General features: G+C 49.2%; 3 protein-coding genes across 3 annotated transcripts in view; 2 read left to right on the top strand and 1 right to left on the bottom strand.

The window, feature by feature from the left end:
• FBXO41 (F-box protein 41) overlaps positions 1 to 715 on the top strand; it is an 11,850-nt gene extending 11,135 nt beyond the window's left edge. The window contains exon 12 of the mRNA XM_009879859.1: positions 653 to 715. Coding sequence (XP_009878161.1) covers positions 653 to 715 — 63 coding nt within the window. The remainder of the gene's footprint in view (positions 1 to 652) is intronic.
• Positions 716 to 7,762: 7,047 nt separating this feature from the next.
• On the bottom strand, positions 7,763 to 19,238 carry CCT7 (chaperonin containing TCP1, subunit 7 (eta)). Its single transcript, XM_009879847.1, has 11 exons — positions 19,091 to 19,238; positions 17,585 to 17,691; positions 17,009 to 17,134; positions 16,295 to 16,347; positions 15,092 to 15,263; positions 13,357 to 13,521; positions 12,053 to 12,241; positions 11,345 to 11,442; positions 10,495 to 10,627; positions 9,165 to 9,371; positions 7,763 to 8,287 (listed from the first exon to the last, which is right to left on the bottom strand). Exons 1-11 carry the CDS (start codon positions 19,116 to 19,118, stop codon positions 8,063 to 8,065), a joined length of 1,503 nt encoding a protein of 500 aa, XP_009878149.1. The 5' UTR covers positions 19,119 to 19,238; the 3' UTR covers positions 7,763 to 8,062.
• Positions 19,117 to 20,431, top strand: part of PRADC1 (protease-associated domain containing 1) — a 5,475-nt gene continuing 4,160 nt past the window's right edge. Inside the window, exon 1 of the mRNA XM_009879858.1 lies at positions 19,117 to 19,134. Coding sequence (XP_009878160.1) covers positions 19,117 to 19,134 — 18 coding nt within the window. The remainder of the gene's footprint in view (positions 19,135 to 20,431) is intronic.

Genomic DNA, 20,431 nt, shown 5'->3' with positions numbered 1-20,431 from the left:
TCTCTTCAGTGTCTCCAAGGCTGACATCTCCATCCACGTCCAAGGAGGGAAATAGGTGCCTCCATTTCACTTCATCCTCTGGTTGACTTCATCCTGCAATGGGTTGGGCTCCCATGGGGGCATAAGGCGAAACTACCATGAGATGCAGGAAGGCAGGACTTGGGACAGAGGCCCACCAGTGCAGTCGGATGGGGTCAGATGGCTCATATGGTTCCTGCTTCACTGCCAGGCCCTGGTGTGGGAACAACAGCGGGCAGCGAGACAGACCCATGTCCACCCCCAGGCTGGGGGTCACCTTCAGAGAAGAGCCATTTCAGAAAGGCTTTCCTTGTGTGGCCACCAACCACTGCGCTTTGCAAATCCCAGCTGCTCCTGCATGTTGATATCTCCTGCCCCAAACTACTACTGTCCTCTGGAAACAGTGTTTTTAACTAAGCAGAAACCAAATCCAGAGCTAGGTTCAAGGGCATGGGATAAAGAGGTGTTGAGTCAGTCCTGCAAGGAAGCCAAATCCCTGTGGGATGCAGTGGGACCAGGCTGGACCCCTTCCCATGGTGAGGATTCAAGATGTCTCCTCCTCTCTCTTGCTCAACCTGTGGGTCAGCAAGACTGCCAGGTCCTGCGCTGACCGTGCTCTCTGCCCCTCTTCCAGGCCCTGAGGAAGAGACCCGGCTTCTCCAAGATTTTACACATCAAAGTGGAAGGAGGCTGTTAGACCTTCAGGGAACACAAAGCACATTCCCTCTTCAGCCTGGCGCAGCCAGAGGCCCTGTGAAACCAAACCCAACATCTGCCGCTCATCCGTTGCCAGACCTGGAACACGGAGATGCCGGCCCATGCACAAAAAACACAAACTCTTGCAGGCCTTAGTGACTGGCAGCCGGTGCTCATCCCCCGGGCCAGCTCGCAGGCGAGAAGGTGCTACTTAAGGAAATTTTTTGGCTGCCCAAAGAGGCAGGGCTATGCTCTTTCCCAGGAGGGAAGATGGCTTCGAACCCCCTGCGGCTGCTCGTTGCCAAGGATCCTTGTTTGGGGAATGCCTTTTTCTTTGAACTCTCTTTCTGGGTTGTTTTTTTTTTTTGGCCATCTGATGGTGTGGGAACTAAGGATGGCCCAGTCCATCCCCGTGGGCTCTTTGCAGAGCGCTGGGCTCGGCGCCACTGCATCACAGCTGGACTATCCCCATGCTCTGTGTGGGCTAGTAGAGATAGGGTGAGAAGGTGCCGTTCCTCCAGAGGAAACAGTGCCCAGTATTTCTGAAGGGTTTCAGCTTGTTTTCATTTCATTTGTTTAACAGAGGGGCACCCAAACCTGGGAGAATACTGCCCAGAAACCAGCAGCCACAACAGCACAAGCCCGGATGGCAGAGCTGCATCTCGGGGGCTGTAGAAGCTAGAGGATGCCAGAAGAGATGGTTGCTCTTCCAGACGTCTCCAGCCTCACCTCCTCTCCACCCAAACCCTCCTGCCAAGGCAATAAACCATCTCCAAAATCCTTGTCCACCAGGAAACACAGGTCACGCTTCTGTCCCCACCAACATCCACCATCTGCTCAGACTCCCTCCAGAGCAAGTTGTCCTGTGTGGAGAGAGGGACTGGCAAGGGACACCCACATTTGCCATCCCATCGCCTTCCCAAGCAACCTGAAAGAGAAACCCTGGCCAAATTTTCCTGAAATCCAAAGCTGCCGGTGAAAGCACCAACCCAACTGCCCTGGTAGATCCCTTGTCTATGGCCACGGCTGTTTTTTCTGATTCTGCTTTTTTCTTCTGGCTGTCTTCTGCCTGCAAGGAAGTCATCACCCCCAAAATACCCTTCTTTTTCCAAAGGAAAAGGCTTTTGAAAGGCATCTGGCAGGGTCAGGTGTCCCCATCCTCCACCCTGGGGAGAAGGTGCTGGGAGGTGCCCACACCATGGGGGACACCCATCACAGCACTGCCAGCAGCAGGGGCACACTGGCCTTAACCACAGCCCAATGCCGCCCTGAGCCCCAACCAGGCATGCTTGGACCCAACACACTAAGCTAAGAGGAGCCAACTGGGGAAAGCAGATTTTGCAAGTTTGTCCTCTCCTCTGGGCCATCATTGGAGGTTTCACTGTCTGTTGGCCTGCATGGCTGTGAGGAGACAGCCCTTCCTGTGGTATCTCCCCTTCCTCCAGCCCTCCTGGGGTGATGGGCTGCCATGGAACATCCCCCTGGGAGGGAGAAGGCTGAAGACCCATCCTGGTACCACCTTCCTCATCCACATCACAAGAGCTGCAGACCTCAGCCAGGGGCTCCCAGCCTGCCGACAAGCCCAGGGGACCCCGACAGAAAATGAAATCTCTTCCAAATCACTGAAGCTGGTGGTGGGCTGAAGGCAGCTTCTGGGTCTCCAACCCCAAAAAGCACCTCAGGAGACCATTTCATCCACCCCTCGTCCTGTCTACACTGTCTCCTCTGAAACAGGGTAGGGGTTTTTGGCCATAACCCCCCATTTGAAGCACCTCCGTTCCCCTGCTGACTGCAGCTTTCCAGGAGAAGGCTGTTCCCGGTATGCACAAATTGTGGGAGCCCCCAAAAAATGCCTGCGAGAAACTACCATGTCCCACCATGCCCCCATGGGCAGCATTGGATGAACTCCCCGGCACCAGGGACGAGCTCCCTGCCATGCCCGCTGTGGGTTTACCTCCATCCTGGGGATGCTGGGACACACATACTCCCCGGGCAAGAGGAGCAAGGGACGGCCCGACCAGCAAAAAAAAACACCCAGCAAAGCTAAAAACCCCCGGGGACCACCCAGACGCCATCCCACGAGCGTGGTCCCAGTGGAAATGTCACCGTTCGAAACGGTGCAGAGACTTGCGAAATGCCCTTAAAAATAAAACAAAGTAAGTATTTATTTCTATAAAGAAAAGAAGGAGAAAGAAAAAAAAAAAAGATTTTAAAGGAAAATTATATACTCAGCATGTTTATACACTCTATGCTTAAAGACTATCCTGTTGGAGAGTCGTGTCCGAAGACTGAAGGTGGCTGCTCCAGGTTTGCTGCTAGCCCACGCCCAGCCCCTTGCCCGGCTCCTCCGGGTCATGGGGAAGGCGAAGACAGGGTGACGGAAAGCATGGGGAGATGTTGAGGACTCTTGGAGAAGCCTTCTAGGCTCGCCAGTGAGACCAGCGCGGCTGCTGGTGCCATCGGTGGCCGTGTCTGCTGGTGGCCATGGTGGTGTGGAGCATGGGTAGGTGTGTGACATCCCCAACCCCCCGCTGCCGCAGAGGTTTTGTAAGTTGAGGCAGAAAAACCTCACCCAAATTTGGTGCTTCAGTGTATTGCCGAGACCAGACCAAACCATCTGCCTCCCCTTGGGGCATTCCCAAAAAGTCCACTTCTGGCTTAGCAAAACCACGTTTCTTAAAAAAATCCTGCGATGACACAAGACCTTGAGCATATTCAAGGACTGGAAGATGGATAGTAGGGGATTTTCCCCATTTTGATTGTTGCCTGGGCTTGGATGAGTCCCTTCCTCCTCCTCCTCCTCGGCTGAGGATAAGGGTGGCTGGCGCAGGCTTAGTGGTAATGAGAGTCCTGTGTCTCCCTGGCCCTCCTGGTAGCTCCTAATTGCCCAGGTTGTTAATGGCAACGAGCTCATTAACGGCTCTGTATTTCTTCCGCTGAAATGTCATATTGACGGTTTCCCTGCTGATTTCCCTCTCCATCCCGCCGGTACGTGGCCCTGTTGGCTCTCCCACAAACCCCCATTGCCCACCCCCATCCCTACGGGATGCTGGGCCAGCACTGCCCGCGGCCGTAGGATTCACCACATGGGCCACGGGGTTTCAATCCCATTTCCTCTGGAAATGATGGAGATGCACAGAAATACCAAATTCCCTGGGAAAGCCTTGAAATCACGCAGCGTATTCAGGTGCCGATAGGGAAGGGACAGCTGCAGTGTGAGCACAACCCCATACAAGACCTTAGAGAAGCCCCAGAGGGGCTCTGCGATGACAATCCCCAGCAAAAGCCAGGGCACAGCTGCCTGTCCCAGGTGGAGCATCAGCGGTGAGCAGCTTTTGTGTGGAGTCATGGTGATGGCCAGATCTGGCAGGGGCTGGAGGGATGGTGCTGCTGGTTCCTGCCCAGGCTTGGTTCCCACAGGACCAGTTTGGGGGGGGATTTATTCCTTTTCTAGTGAGTTTGCCCAAAGTTTCCCTGTGGCCAACGCTCGCGACATTCCTCTTCTCTTGAATTTGGGTGCCGGTCAGGGATCTCAAGAGGAACACCACCAGCAAAGCCAGCTTGGGGGTCAAATTTATCCCAAATCCATGGTTTTCTGTCTCCCTTGTGTGTTGGATTTTGCTCGTCATCCATTGCTGAGTCCCCCAGAAGTCAGGGATGTTCCGGGGACCAGCTGCCTCCTCCTGACTTCATCCCTGTGCCCCCAGTTTGGGGGGGTCCAAGGTCATAAAATGTCTAGGAAAAGAGGGACAGCCCTCCCAGGTTGGCTCTGTCTGAGGAGGTTTTTCAACCTCTTTATCAAGCAAAGAAGGCAAAAAACCCAAAAAATAAATTCCCACCTCTCTCCATGTGTCATGGTCTCAGCTGCCACCCAAGGCACAGCCACAGCTGAGCGGTGGACAGCTTGTCTGGATCCTTCAAAAAGCTCTGAATTTGGCTAAAACAGAACACAAAAAAAACCCCATGAAAAGTGTTGATAAAGGCTTTTAAAGCAGTTGAATGGTATTTTCTCTCGGCTCTTAGAGGAGCCCACCCCAGGAGCGGGTGCATCGCTTCAGCTCATCGTTTTGGGTTGAAAACCTGCAGGTCCGGGTGGAATGAAAGCATTTGGGAATCGGTGCCAAACAACAAAATACTTCAAAAAAAAAAAGGAAAAAAAAAAAAAAAAAGAGGGAGCAGGGAGATTTTAGCAACCGGAGATGGTTTGTTGCAACCGAAGCATCACAGGGTGTTGTTGCAAAGGTGAGTGGTGGCGACGCACAACTTTCCCTATCGGTGGGAGGGAAAATAACCCCCCACGATGGGTGAAACTGTCCCTCCTGCCCCAAGGAAAAGCTGCTGCAAATCCTTCCCCCGTGTGCAGCAGCAAGGAGGGGAGGGAAAACTGCCTGAAAGCAGGGAAAAATGGGATTTTTCTAATCCAGCCTCGGGATTGAGCCCGGGGGAGGGGTGGGAGGTGAGGCGGGCTGGGGCCGGGGACAAGCGGGTGCAATGGTGCGGGAGGGCAGGACAGCATTTGGGAAGCGAGCGCGGTAACGCACACTTGCTAAGAGATAATCAGAGGGACGAGCTCCCCCCGGGGAGGAAAAAAAAGAAAATATATATACATATACAGGAATTGCAATCATTTCCCTAACGCACTTCACGGCGGTGCAAGTTCAGCCCCTGGTGAGCGATTTCCGAGGGGCCCTGTACAGTGACCTCCTCCCTCCCAAAAGGTAGCAAGTTTGCCTCCTGAGTTATTTTTTTAAATCTATATAAATATAGGTCTATTTTAGTCTTTCGCAGCGATGTGCCAGTGTCTGGAGAACCAAACGACCCTTCTTCCCCCTACCCCATGGTCCTTCGATGCTAAACCGGGTCCTCGATGCTAAATCTGCCAGAGGATGTTGCCCTGGAGTAGGGAGGGGGGGAAGAGGCAGGGATGAGGGTGCAGCCGAGATTGGGGTGCAGCCCGAGATGGAGAAGGGGGATGTCAGGAGGAGGCTCCGGGTGGTTTTGGCGGCAGCAGGGTCCAACGACAGCCGGGGAGAGCGGGCGGCTGCTGCCCGTGGGCCGCAGGAGACCGTGGTTTTAGCACTTTGGTTGGTACTATCACCTGTAGACGCACTTTGATGTTGTTGCTTTGAAACTTTGCCGAGTGTAAACAATGTGTATTTAAAGAATTACAAAAAAAAAAAAAGTGTGTAAAGATTTATTTTATGATTCAGTGTTGAATAAAGACCCTTGAGATTGAGGCGGGGTTTTCACTCTCCTGGGGGCTATGTTGAACCCGGGCCAGCACTGGGCAGCTCGAGCACCAAACCAGTGAGACCAGTTGCTGTTTGGAAGCATCCCTCCTCCTACCTCCCTCTCCCTGTAGGCACAGCTGTTTTAGGGCCCATGGTTTCCACCGGCTCAGCGCCATGGGGTACAGAGACAAAGCAGGGTACAGGGACAACATGGGGGGTGCAGCCTCCCCCCAACCTCAGCTGCACATTTGGCAGCACAAGATGGTGCTGGAGAGCCCAGCGGCATCTGGAGGACTCACACCCCACCCTGGGGCAGAGTCCCCACCTCCATTGGCAATGGAGGGGGCTGATCTTAAACAACCGTAGAAGGAAATGTTGAGTTTGAACATTTTTATGGCAGTTCTCTGCTGGGGCGGGGAAGATTTCTGAACAGTCTGAGGGGGGGAATAGGAAAAGGGAGATTAATTTTTGGAGGGGAAGAGAGCCCAGGCAGGTGGAAGATTCCCAGTTCCCAGATTACAACCCCACAGTTCACGATCAGTGTTACAGGTTGGAGTATCACAGGAGGAGCTGGAAACCCAACTTCCCAGGGCACAGGCCGATGCGACCACACTGCCATCCATGAGACAGGCAGGAGGAAACACGTTCCTCCAGGTCCCTGCTGCTGGAGGGGAAACACCCTCAGCCCCACGGACTTGCCAGCTGCAATGGGCAAACCATTGCCCCCACTAGTCCCACTTTGACCCTTCCCTGGCTGCAGAGCTGGTGCGCTGCCTCTTGGAAACGTTCATGTTTAAATGCCACTGCTAAGAAATGCCAGGAGGGTTTTACATGAAACCTGCAACTGCGCTTGCTTTTCAGCAGAACAACTCACATGCTGCCAATCACGCTTCAGCCGACAGGAATGGCCACGAGGGTTTAAATGCCACCGCTAAGAAAGGCCAAGAGGGTTTTACACAAAACCAGCGACTGTGCTTGCTTTTCAGCACAACCACTCACGTGCTGCCAATCACGCTTCAGCCGATAGGAATGGCCACGAGGGTCATGTTAAGGGATGCACCAGATGCCTTAATGCCTCCAATGGGGCTCGTACTGGCTGTTGCATGGCAGCACTTTGTGAACAGGGCAGAAGTAACGCATTTTATGGTGTAACAGACCATCAACTTGCCTAATTAAATGAGATCTCAAAAGGCCGATACCAGAGAGATACCAAATTTCTGCCGTCTTCCATTAACACTTTCAAGCTACCAGACCCAAGTCTCCCCACATTCCTCAAGAGAATTTTCCTGCCAGAGACACCCCAAATGCTAGGATCCATCCCTGAAGCACCACCAGCCCCACGCATCCCCTCCCCGTCACCAGGGCTGGACATGTCAGACACAGCCGCTGCCCTTGAACCACTTCCCATGAAGCAAGAGGCAAGACGTAAATGGTCCATTAAGCAAAAGCAAGTAGAAATGTCACTGAGCAATAGCAGAGAGCTCCAAGAGAGCTAACATGCACAGACGCCATCTGTCTTGGAAGCACAGGGAACTGGGGTGCACTAGGAGTCAATCCGGCTTCCCAGCACAGTGCCTGCTTTTAAACGGGGCAAAAAAGTTTGACAGGTTAACCTTTTAACTCTAACCAGCTACCACCCTGCAGAACGAAGCAAGCAGCAGAAACCAGAGGAACAGCCCAACTTGCCACTGAAACAAAGTCATCCTTTATTGGTTTTGAGCCTGGGTTGAAAACCCCCAGCAGAAACAAGGAGGGGGAAAAAAAAAAAAAAAAAGAAAAAAAAAAGAGTATAAATACAAACAAACCCCACACTCGCTGCACTACCTGCCAGCATTGAACAGGGCTCCGCTCAGCGTGAATTCCAAGCAGACGGACATGGCGAGCCTAAGGGGATCAGTGCTGTGTAGGAAATGTTGGGGCAGGGCACCTCACCGGAGGTTGCTGCTGCCGAGGCCAAGATTTGACTCTAATTAAACAAGGCCAGTGGTTGCCTGTGAGCCCTCAAAATGACCATCTGGTAAACGGCCCATTAATTAAGCTAGAAATCAATTCTTTTTCACTTTGCACATTGGAGGAGAGCGCCAGCCCCCATCACAATGCCAGAGGGGAGCAGGGTCTCAGTGGTTGTGGGGTCTACCACGCCCCCGGCCCCGTCCACTGGGCGCAGCGTCCACGGTGGAACGGGGGTTCTTGATGGTTTCGTCCACAGAGACGATGAGGCAGGCAGCCTCAGAGGCTGCTGTCAGCGCATTGATGCGCACAATGGCCGGCTCCCACACGCAGGCCTCGAAGTTATCAGCGATGTCCTCGTTGTTCACATCCACGCCGTACCACATACCTCCCTGGTGGGAGAGAGGACAGGGAAACGAGTCATCATTAGGCTAATTCGGACTTCAGGGCCAGTGCACTGGGAAGCAGACACATGCAAATGTTCAGGGAGAGGCAGTGACTGGCCCTTGCTCTATGAAGGAAGAACATTTGAGGGAAACAAAGGAGGAAAAAAAAAAAGCCTTTGTTGTCAGCAAACAGTGCTAGCAAAGCCTTCATAGAAGAGTAGGTGTGCTCCTTTTCAGAAAGGAGCTGTAGAAGCCTTACAGGTCTGACTTCCACTCCACTGCTGTCTCACTCCCCTACCCACAGCCCCAGTTATTGCAGTGCAGGATACAGCTGCTCATTTTGGGGAATTCCTCCAAATCCCACAATCATCATCAGGTGGGAGTGACCCCACAAAGCAGCACCTGCTTCCAAGAGAAGGCAAGGGGCAATCTCCAACTGCCTGAAGTAGGACTGTGTGCACATGCATGCATATGCGCCACAAGATCTAAAACAATCGCAAGCAGTCAGGACCTTCAGGCTGCAGGTCCTCTGGAAAACTCACAGCTCGGCCAACTTCTATATTCCAATGACTTTAATATTTAATATAGAAGCCTCCCTCCTGACAAATGATGTATTTTTAAAAAGCAAATCAGAACTCCCAGCTCTAGAAGTCACTTAACAGCTGTGATCAAAGGGAAAACAGCTCATTTCCTTTTATAGAAACCTGCACCAAGCCCACACTTGATCTGAGAACAAAACACTGCATTTAATCAAAGAGGACGCAAGCCTAACATGGGCTTAGCTGAGTTACACCGGATCCATCAGGCTCAAGAAAAATAAGAAAGGAATCACACACACTACTGGTTCTCTCTAATAGCCCTCGGTTCAAAGGTGGGCACCTACCTGTGCGTGCTTGGCTCGGAGCTTGTTCAGTATGTTGGTGGCATCAAAGCCAGCGTTGTCGCAGAGTTGGCGGGGAATGATCTCGAGGGCTTTAGCATAAGCACCTATCAGCAGCTGCTGCTTGCCTGGAATGGTCCTGGAATAGTCCCGAAGGTATTTGGAAAGCTCCATCTCTATGGCACCACCACCGGCAACAACCGAGTCGTTCTGAAAGAGGAGGGGAAACTCTCACTCTGGTTCCAAGAAGGAGGAGAGCTGGAAAGCCTCCTTTCCTGCAAGTGTTGCACATCAGGATGATGCAGACATGCCAGGCCCAGAGGAATCTATAGCCTAGGCCGCTGACATCCCTGAGAGCGCCTGCCAGCTTTGCTGGAAGCTTCAGAAACAGGCCAAGAAACTCTAGTGACAGCTACCAGCAGTTCTTTCCTGCTGTGCACAAGATAAAGGAGTGGTTTGGAGACACTGTAGCAGGGGAGAAATGGCAGACCACAGTCTCCTTGTGCTGGGCAAGTTTCCCTAACTTCTGTAAAGCATTTAAAATTTACAGTATTTGCAGTAGCACTTCGCAGCCAAGTTCTGCTATTTTTTCCCCTCCCTATTTGCTTCAATAGGGAGATCAGGATATTCTTTCTAAAAGCAAAACAGTTCCAAAAATCTTAACATGTTTCTTCCCATCCCCGCAGGGCACTCAGCCTCAAAGCTGTTTTTAACCAGAAAACGTCACATTAACACCTTATTATGCATAACCCAGAAACACCCGCAGTTAGGCAGCACCTATCACACAGGACCAGCAACTCCACAAGCAGAGCACACATCCACACACACCTCAGACTTCTCTCTTGGTGCTTTCAGCCGACCTTCACAACCAGGGGACAGTTACCCCTTTAGACTGGTCACCAAGAGAGGGACCAAGTGGCGTTAACGGGCACTGACATGCACATGAAATCAGTCCTGCCATTCAAATCTACCTGACGCACCAGAAGACTGTGTTGCCTTTCGGATGGAGGTGTTTATAGAACACACCACAACCCCACAAGTACAAGTTACAACTGTACTAAAGAGAAGGCAAAAACCATGCGTGCTTGAAAAGCAGTTGGCAACGCTGTGGAGACAACGCTGCTTTGGCCAAGGAACAGCAGTTGAGTTAATCAATCAGATGCTACCCGTCTGCACGCTATACTCAACTGCCTGAGAGCTCACGATCTCTCCCAAGAGACCTCAGCCAAATGCTGGTGTGTGAAAAGGTTTCTAGAAGGAGTTACAGCTGTGCCAGGTCTGACCAACAACCCCAATGCCAATCCAGCGGGGAGGTATCTCCACTAGTCCTTACCTTGATTGCTCTCCTGACTATCATGATGGCATCATGCAGGGACCGTTCCGTCTCTTCCATGAACTGCTCTGCACCTCCTCGAAGGATTATCGTGCAAGTCTTTGCCTTCGGGCAGCCTGTGAAGAAGTTATACCTGCCAACGATACAACGCAAGAAGGGTTAAAGTGATGGAGAAGAAGTGCTGCTGCTGAACAGGCTTTGCACAGATACAGCAGTATGCCGACAGAGAAGTTCTTTACAAGCCAGCTGCATGGCTGAAGCTGTTTCACCCTAAGCAGTGCCCCTATCAGATCTTGAGCTAAGAAGGAGCAGAGCCAGGCAACACGCAAGTGAAATTCAAGCTGACCCAGGAAAATCCACTCTCTTCCTGTTGCTAAGGCTTTGCGCTAAACCAGTGCTCTCATTTTCACTTGGCAGGAACACAGCAGATGTTAGCGGGCAGCCCCGAAGAGGATTTCTCCTCTAGCAATGGGAAGAACCTCATTATATAGTACCAGACTTCATATGCACTGATAGTGAACGGTCACTGTGGGATACCAGATTTGAGTGTGACAATCAACCCCAAAATGTGCTGCTTTTAAGTTACGAATGAAAGAATACCACTATGCTTTCTACAAGGCATCATGGAATACATATGTATTTTTAAAAGCATATAAAGGAGCTATGATTTAGATGACAGCTTACTCCTGCCCCCTTCCCGTCAGCCTCATAAAAAGCAGCAATAACGCTATGTTGTTTTTACACCATCACCTTGAGAGACGCTCAAACCTGCCAACGCTTAGACCCTAACCTTTCAAACTGATCTTAGAGTGCTTACACAGGACTACAGGTTCACAGCTGGTGTATTTACCTCTCTCCTCCAATCTGTGTCTCCTCAAAGAGTTCACATCTGCCCAGAACATCATCCGATAGGGCATTGACACTAGTCTGAATGGAACCGCCGCAGGCCTGCACAGAAAGGAGATAAAGTGCAGCATTACCAACACTGACAAACAAGATAAATTTGCCCAGCAGGTCCCCGCTCTTCAGAGACAGCCCAGCCTTGTAGCTGATGCAAAACCACCCTGCAGGCCAGATTCAGGAAAAAAACCTTCTACTTTCCTCCCATCTCATGCATCGAGGCAGGCTACCAACATTAGAAATAATCCTCGACAGCAAAGTAAGATTACGCTTCTTTGAAGCGCTGACTCACAGGCTCTAGAGTCCAGCAGCTACATAAAGAAAACTTAGGAAAAAAACACTGACAATGGAACAAGCAAGAACTAGGGAAAATAAACCTCTACCGATGCAATGTAGAGACCATAATATATAACAATATCAGAAAAACAAAAAAGCAGTGCAGATGTAATTAGTGTGCGATTGTTCATTCCATCAAGGAACAGTTTTGTCAGTATATGGCAACTTTACATAATAACCACACTGGCAAAAACTATGCGATTTTAATTTTAAATCTTTGTAAGTGTGTTCAGTCACTGATTGCTGCCCTGTTTTGGGAATGACCAGCCTGGCACTGTTAAGACTAAATCTAAAGTATTTATTCTGAAGCAAGGCAGCTCACCATCATAGTTCGCTTGAGATCTTCTTCTGGGACACGGCCGGCACAAAACATGTCTCTATCTGCAAAGTACTGAGTAGCCACATCACCGATAGGAAGTTTGGACAGGACAACTTTGGCTCCCGACTTGTGAATTTTGTCTAGTTTGTCATACAAGATGTTCCACTCAGCATCCACGATGGCCTGGTAATCCTAGCAGGGACGAGAGAGAAAGGGACAAGCATTCACATTACAAAGGGTTGCAAACGCCAACCCACAGTGCCTGCAAAGGGAGAGCTCATCTCAAACAAAGGCAGCAGCGACGCTGCTCTGTGCAGCCCCAGCAGACAACTGCTTTCCAAGACTCATAGGTGATTTTAGGTCACTCCATTTTATGACAAAGAGCCATGTCTGTTAAAATGCTTCCAGCAGCAAAACTGAGTCGATAAAGCTGGATGAACTGACAGAGACGCAGCAACAGCTCAAAAGAGAGCGAGCACAAGGAGGAAGAAGGGATTATATTGATGTCTGAGAGGTGTTCACAGAACTGTGCACGGGTGTTGGGGTAGAGAGACTTACATTACCTACCACAGAGGAAAAACACAGATCCTGAGAAACCTCATGCTGTACCAACGTGCCCAGACTTCACAAGCCCGTTGTGCTCTAGCTGTCAGTGAAATACAGCCACAGACAGCTGGGAAAGCTTACAACAGCACACAGCAACACCTCACACAGCAGACGACTACGACAGCAAAGACCATCGTGTTCACCACAGCAGAACGGGGAACATTAAGGAAACAATTAGTGAGAACATTGGGGCCAAGACCCCAAAAAAAAAGCACTTAAGAGATCTTTAGGTAGAACAGTTATGCAGGAACCAAATGCATGCAACATTGTGATACTTTCCAAGAAGGTGTCAGAGAATGACCATGTTTCATAAAGTTATTTTAACAAGATGGAAAGAGAACTACTGTCCAAATGGCTATCTCGTTTGTTTAAATAGGCAGAGGCTTTTTCCAGCATTTAAAGCACTGCTTGATAAGCGTTCCCTGAAAGGCCACTTGTTAGGCATAAAGAAGCCACCACACAGCTGACGATTTATCATGGCATAGCTGAGGCACAATGAATGAGCAGAAAAATGCGCTAAACCTGCTGTAATTCAGAGTCTGCCAGACCCTTCTCCCAAATGAGGCAGCATAACCCACTCAGCTACTTTCAGGGGGAGAAGGACGTGCAGAAGGCAATCTCATTTATCCCACTGGCTCTCAAGCAGCCACCACATCTTGCGGGCATAAGGAATAGGAACAGGCTCCCCTTTCGGCTCTTACCTCCACAGTGTTTACTCTGACTTCAGCGTTGTCCTTCTCAGCTTTGAGCTCCAGCTCCACATTCAGCAAGGCGATCTTGGGAGACTGATACTTCTTGGGCTGCATTTCAAACCCAGCGTAAGAGAATGTCTTCTTAAAGGCAACTCCGGCCACCAGCTGAGAGTCCTTGAAAACAGGGATTTGTGTTAGGCTCAGCCTCCCAAGGTTTTCTCAACAGGGTTAATAATTCCCACAGGAGACTCCCTGCTTTCAGAGTCCTCATTTACAAAGCACACACCAACAGATGTCTCTTTTGATTAACCCACTTTTAGAGAAAATAAGCAGCAAATATTTTCTTCTCTCTGTTCACAAAACCAGCTTCTATCACTTCCTTTCTGCCCCTCAAGACACTACAGCGAAAGATGCTATGCACAATCTGAAGATCAAGGGATGGTGGAATCTGTTCTCTCTCTGATGTCTTTCCCATTTCTACCCTTTGAAGATGAATAATTCTCATCCACAGCCCCACACCCAGGGTTGGGGTTTTTTTGCCCTGGTTTGGTTTTCCTAGCTCCATCACCACCTCCAGGATTGTCTGGCAGCAGGACTGCCCTGCCCAACACTGCCCCCTGAAGTGAACTTGACTTCATGGCTGGGAGAGATATCAGCATCTAAATCTCTTATCTAACCAAGCACTGCAGGCCCAGCTCTGCCCAGCCACTGAAGCCCAGAAGGTCCCCATCCCTCCTAAGCTAAGACAAGCACAGACTTTCTCTGCTCTAGCTGACAGGGTGAGATGACCCAAGATCTCTCACAAGTCAACCCTGAAAAGTAGTGTGCTAAATTATTTGCCCCATCCTCATACAGGTCTCCAAGGAGTCTGACAGTGGAATATAAGGGCCAAACAATAGAGTAGGGAGCGTCAGAACAGGAGACACCATACTCCCCAGGGGACAAATTTCTGCAAGCCTCAGAATACCAGCAGGCCCAGACACCACAAAAACAGATGCTGAAACGTTCCTAATTCACTGAATTAGTTGTCTGGGCAAGATAATGGTGTAATTATAATGTCTCTTCTCAACGAAAATACTCATGCAGAGTGTTTACGGACAGTAACAGCCACAGAATAACAATTCAGAGACTGATGAAAAGTAAAGCACACCACAGAAGGGTCCCAAGCGACAGGCTAAACCTACACAGGATACAGGCAGAAGAGAGCACAGCACAGACACACCAGCAACTCCCTACCACACACCCATGTGCAATCCCATACGTGACAGGTATTCCAGCACTGTGGTACAAACCACACAGTCCATCTGCTCTGTCCACCACTAGATCAGCTTCTTCACAACATTTTCCTTGCATTTTTCCCAGCCCGACACTCATGCATACAACCATAACTGGGACTGCATGGCTTTTGGTTCCAGAAGTATTAAAGACTTCCCCCACACATGCACAAAAAAAAAAAAAAATCATTATTTGCAGACATTTAAGTGGAATTTCCATCAGTAACAACACTTGCTGCAGAGGGCCACAATAAGAGTGTATTTGGCTCAAAAAAAACACTCCCTTCCTACAAAAAACAAATCCAGACCTATTCGGTAAGATTTTTCCTCACATCAACAGCTTTGTTTCACTTTGTTAAATCCTGAACAGGCATCATCAAACCAGGCTGCATTTCTGCTACAGTCAACCCATCAAAGGAGCTGTGATCACTGTCTCCTATCCTTTCAGGACAGACTCTGACAGAACTTACTTCCAAAGCACCTCCTTGCACCTTCTTTATTCCAATCATTTTGAGTTGTAACAAGTCATCTAACATCATGACAGCATCTACAACCATCTTGGAGAAAAATTCCTTGCTCTGGGAGATCAGCTTAGAGCTCAGGGCTGTGGCTGCACACTTCTCCAGGAGGCTTCTCTGCTCACTGCAAGAAAGAAAGAAAAAAATAAGGTCTTGTTCACTTGCCAATTCTTTTCACAAGAACATTGTGCACGGTGTAATTAATTAGTCCACTCTGAAAGCGGCAAAGATCAGCTCCGTTCTGTCAATAGGGAAAGCAGGGCACACATGTCAAAGCCCAGACTGTCAAAGTATGATTCTCCCTTTTAGAGCCCAAGCAGACTAGCACTGACCAGGTCGGTTGGCTTTTAGACACCACAGGCCTACGCAAAACACCACAGCTCAGCATCCTCTCCTTCATCCTAAGGCAGTAAGAAGTTTCTGAAACCCTCTAAAGGTGGCACATTCTTTAAAGTATTAACTCAGGTAATATAGGTCATAACAGCGTGGATGATACAGTGGACACCAGGGAAATTGGGACCCAACTTGCACGCTCTATTACCCAAGTTACTACTGACCATAAGAACTATTTTGCATCACAGTACAGTAGAAAGGATACAACTCAATCCAGTTTATTTAAGATGGTTACACAGTTCAACCTGAACTTTTACTGCAGGTATTAGTAATGTCAGATCAAGCAGACGAAAGCTTAAAATGCAGGGAGAAAATGAACTCTAGTATTCTCAACTCAGGTAAAGGGATCATTCCCTTACTGCTATTAGCTATTTAACTTCATGTATTCAACAGCTAAAAAGTGATCTGATTTTCAGAGAAGCGCTAAGCATTTAAGACTGCCACTGATTACAGGAAAAGCTGCAAGTCTCCATCACCATTGGAAAAAAGAAATCAGGCCGCTTATTTTGGTACCTAGCTTCCTCCATGTGCACTGGAAGAAAGACACTGGCCTACATACTTCACTGCAGACCAAGTAAGAGCACGGCATCTGCCCCAGAGGAGCAGGAAACTCCGAAAGCTCAAGAATAACCCCACTGTGGGGCCTCAGCTGTTTCATGCAACCTTGAGACCTCAGCCAGAGCCACAGCATAAGTCAGAATATCCTCACACCAGCTAACTGAGCCCAGCTGCACAACCAGGTCATTTGTAAGGCAAACTTACTCTTTATCTTCCTTCTTCACTGCAACAGCGATGTCTTTGATCTTGTTTACAGCCTGTCAAAACACAAGCCAACAGCTGGATTAATGATTGATGCTCGCAAGCTGATCAGATCTCCAACTCTCCTCGTTGTATTTTAAGTTACCTTTTATTCCCTACTTCAGCATCACTGAAGTTTCAAGCATTTAAGCTATTCCACCCTTCCACCACAGTAATTCTAAGAAACACACCAACATAAGAGGATCAGGAAAAGGCTCAGAGCTGCTCCACTGCTTTCAGCAGAGATGTGGGGAATCAAAGGGCTATCGAGGGAGTTAATTGCCAGAGAAGGTTTGGGTTAATGGGACTGATGTGCTTCACGACATGTAACGTTTACCAAGGAGTAGCAGAGATCAGAAGAATGGGAAATGCATTTTCCCACTTATTCTCCCTTGGAGGAAAAACAAAGGAAGCAATAACACTCAAGAGGTACTAGCTGGTAATAACAGCTCACTGACACCAGAAAACGCAGCTGATGTTTGCAGTAAGACATCGTGAGATCACTACTGTCACCCCCAGGCCCATTCATTACTGACTTTTGCCTGGAAGCGTGTTATTTTTCCTCTCTGGGACAGAACTGCTCTCCCCAGGTGCTCTGGTGAAGCGTCAATACAATACACCCCTCGGGTCTGCAGTAGCAGCCAAGCCCTCCCTCAGCTACAAGCAGTGCTGCCTTACCAACTGTGTTGCTGTGCGAAAGGCACGGATGATGATTTGAGGATGGAGGCCTTCCTCCACATAGGGCTTCACTTGTTTCAGGAACTCAGCAGCGAGTAGAGTTACGGACGTGGTCCCATCACCAACCTGCACAGAGAGGAAACGCTCTGTGTCATCCATACGCTGCAGAGCTGCTGTGATAGCAGCTTCAAAACCATGCAAGGGCTTCCAAAGGAAATCAGGTTTCATAATTTTCTCTGCTCACAGATTTGCAGCTGGATTCTTTAGTGATTTAGAAGAGTTGGGTTCAGACTACATCCCATCTGAGGGCGAAGTCTCATTTCCCAGTTACCTATGTTCATGAAATGGGAACTTTTTATCTTTGGTATTTCTAAACTACCCATCAGTTCTGGCTGAAACAGTCTAAGAGATTTGAAAGTTATCACAAACAAAAAGGCATCAATAAAAAAAACGGAATGAATGCCAGCAGTCTGTGAGCAATTCCCACCCAGCAACACCAAGTCCACACAACCACCAACAGGAGCAAGCTTGCTGCTGCACGTTATGCTCCTGAGTGCAGGCAGGCCACCCTCCTACCTCTGCATCTTGAGATTTGGCGATGTCCACTAATGTCTTCGCAGCTGGATGGACAACATCAAGGAGCTTCAGGATGGTGGCACCATCGTTAGAGATAGTGGCTTTGCCTAGGATTGATGTAGAAAAGGAAGTCAAACTTGACTGCCACAAGTAAAGCCCTGGTCACTCTGAAAGGACACCCCAACACCCAAGGAAGCTTTTCATCAGAGAGACGTTAATACAACAGTAACTTCAGACCAGCCAGTTCACCTTTCAGGTCAAATATGGCCCCAACCCAGTATTACGCTACAGTGCTTCCCAAACAAGTCCTGGTCCTACACCATTGTGAATTTTGTCCTGTCTGAAGAACCACAGGCTCTCATCCCAAATTGCCACTTGAAAGTCATTTTTCTTCAGTCAAATTGCTTTTTTTCCTCTTATGTGATTCAAGATGTGATCACCATGATATTAATACACTCCTACAGCCAGATACACAACTATAAATTGGCTGAAAAGTGAAGGGGTCACTCCCACAGAGAGGGGGCGCCCCGAACAGCTGTTTCACAGAAGGTTGCTCAGCAGGTGCCTCCATTCCATATTAACAGCATCTTTTTAGTCCAATTTTGGAGCAGATTAAGTTAAGTTAGTCTGAGTGCAGAACAACTCTTCACAGCAATTAATAGAAGCTTCAAATTAATTTCCCTCTTACTCCTCAATAGCCTTCCCAGACAGACAAAAAGATATTCTAGTCTGAAACTCACAGGAAGAAGGAGACTAGAAATCATAGTAGTCAGTAAGTAAATTTAAATCCAATTCAATAAAAATTATTACGATTCCTATTTGCAAAACCAGAGACCTTAAACCCCACCCTTCAGTAACACCAATAAAAAGAACAACAAACACTATATTAGTTTGGTGACTTCACATAAGTCTTTTGGGGGGGGTGAGTCTCATCCCTAAATCATACACAAAAAAAAAAAAAAACAAAAAAAAACCCCACCCAACCCAGTAACATCCACTGACCTCACACTCAGCCACAACAAGTGCTGAGTAGCTCCACACATATTATGAGCCTCACTGAAAAAATAGATAAATAGAGATGGTCAGGGATACCTGAAGACCAGGTTCAAGACATACTATTTCTCCTTTCTGGTATGGACCTTCTCGTATCTCGTCCCACTAACCCTGGATCTACGTAACCTCACAAAAGACCACAGCTGCCTTAACTCAGGCTAGCAGGCAGCAAACAGGTAGTTCCTCAGGCAGGTCTGACAATTATCTTCTCATCAACAGCGGAGCCCAGAGTCAAGGTGTTAAACTGAACATTGTGACAGAAACTGAACCTCTATTGGGAGAGCCGAGATTAGTATGGGGTGAGGAATTTGAAGTCTGCATATATGGAAATGCTGGTTTTAACTGATATGAAGGTATGAGTAAATATGCACACTGCCAGCATGCACTGCACTTGGAGATTATTTCCGAGTGAACCTTCTACATGGCTGTGGAAAGCCATTGCCCAGTGCTTACCCCGGTCATCCACAATGAGCTTGTCCATGCCCCGAGGTCCCAGGGTAGTGCGCACAGCTTCTGCGATAACCTGGCAGGCATTGATGTTGCTGACAAGCTGGGGGATCCCCTGTGAGGTGTCCGTCCCCTCCTGCAGCAGGATAACTGGTGTTGGCTGAAGAGAGAACCCACAGCAGAGCCGTTACTCCAATCCCAACAGCCTGCAGACAACCTGGAGCTAACTCCTCACATAGCCCAGCAAGCAACCAACACATAGGAAGCCCAAGACCAAAACCCACAGCCTCCTTAAAATTCCTCTGCCTTCACACAATCTGCTTTCCATCTCCCACTGCTCCCAGCGTAACTGGAATTCACCCAACTATCTCCAGTATATGCTCTGGGACCATATCGTAACTGCCCCCCAAATAAGTGGGCTTCTTCCATAGAGTGCAGCTCTAGAGTGCATAGAGTGTAGCTCTATGGAAGATCCGATTTTGATGCTAGACTGAAGAAGACAGTACGTGCAGTAACTAGTGAGACAGTAGGGAACTGCACTAATGCTGCCACCGAATCACTGATTTTTTATTGTAGTGCCAGCAAGATAGTCAAGCACAACAGCCTTTTACCCATCACACATCAAGTCAGAGTCCAAGCTGCCTCAAGGATGGCAACTGCTGAAAGACGCTTTCACATAAATTGTGTTCATCTATGACATCCTTTAAGTGATTACACCTGCCTGACAGCAAACTGTGCTGGAGACAGCTTAGAGGATATCAGAAGCCACAGCAGACAAGGGCTTCTCACTGCTCTGAGAGTGCACCAGCCCTTGTCAGAAAGAAAACGTGCCTTACAGGCAAAGCTCAAACAAAGTCCATACACAGCCAAAGTTTGTGAGGCACCCAGTTTTAAACAGCCACCCGCGGGCAGAGAGCAAAATTATACTATGACTGTTGCGCTAAAGAGTGACAAGGCAGAGCTGAGGCTCTGATATGCACGGAGAAGACTGAGCTTCACAGTCAGGCCTCTCTAAGTCCTGTAAAGATCTTGGGGGAGAAAACGTACCGAGTTCTTGGACACACCCACACGGCAGAGATCTCAACGGAAAAGAAACCCTTGCATCCCCGAGAAAATCAGACACACCGCCCTTGTGCGGCAGCCCACCTGCTCCTGAGTAACACCAACGGGCCTCAGAGCTGGGGAGGGCCGGAGTCAATGGGGACCCGCAGCCGGGGGAAGAGCTGGGCGGTGTAGCTGGGGGGGACGGGACGGGGACGAGGGGACGGGACGGGGACGAGGGGACGGGACGGGGACGGACACGCAGTAAAGCGGCCGAGGTGGGGGGGACCGAGACGACGGAACGCC

The sequence above is a fragment of the Charadrius vociferus genome, unplaced genomic scaffold (assembly GCF_000708025.1).
Source record: "Charadrius vociferus isolate BGI_N301 unplaced genomic scaffold, ASM70802v2 scaffold502, whole genome shotgun sequence".
In the NCBI taxonomy this organism is placed as follows: Eukaryota; Metazoa; Chordata; class Aves; order Charadriiformes; family Charadriidae; genus Charadrius; species Charadrius vociferus.
This window is presented reverse-complemented; position numbering and strand designations above follow the sequence as displayed.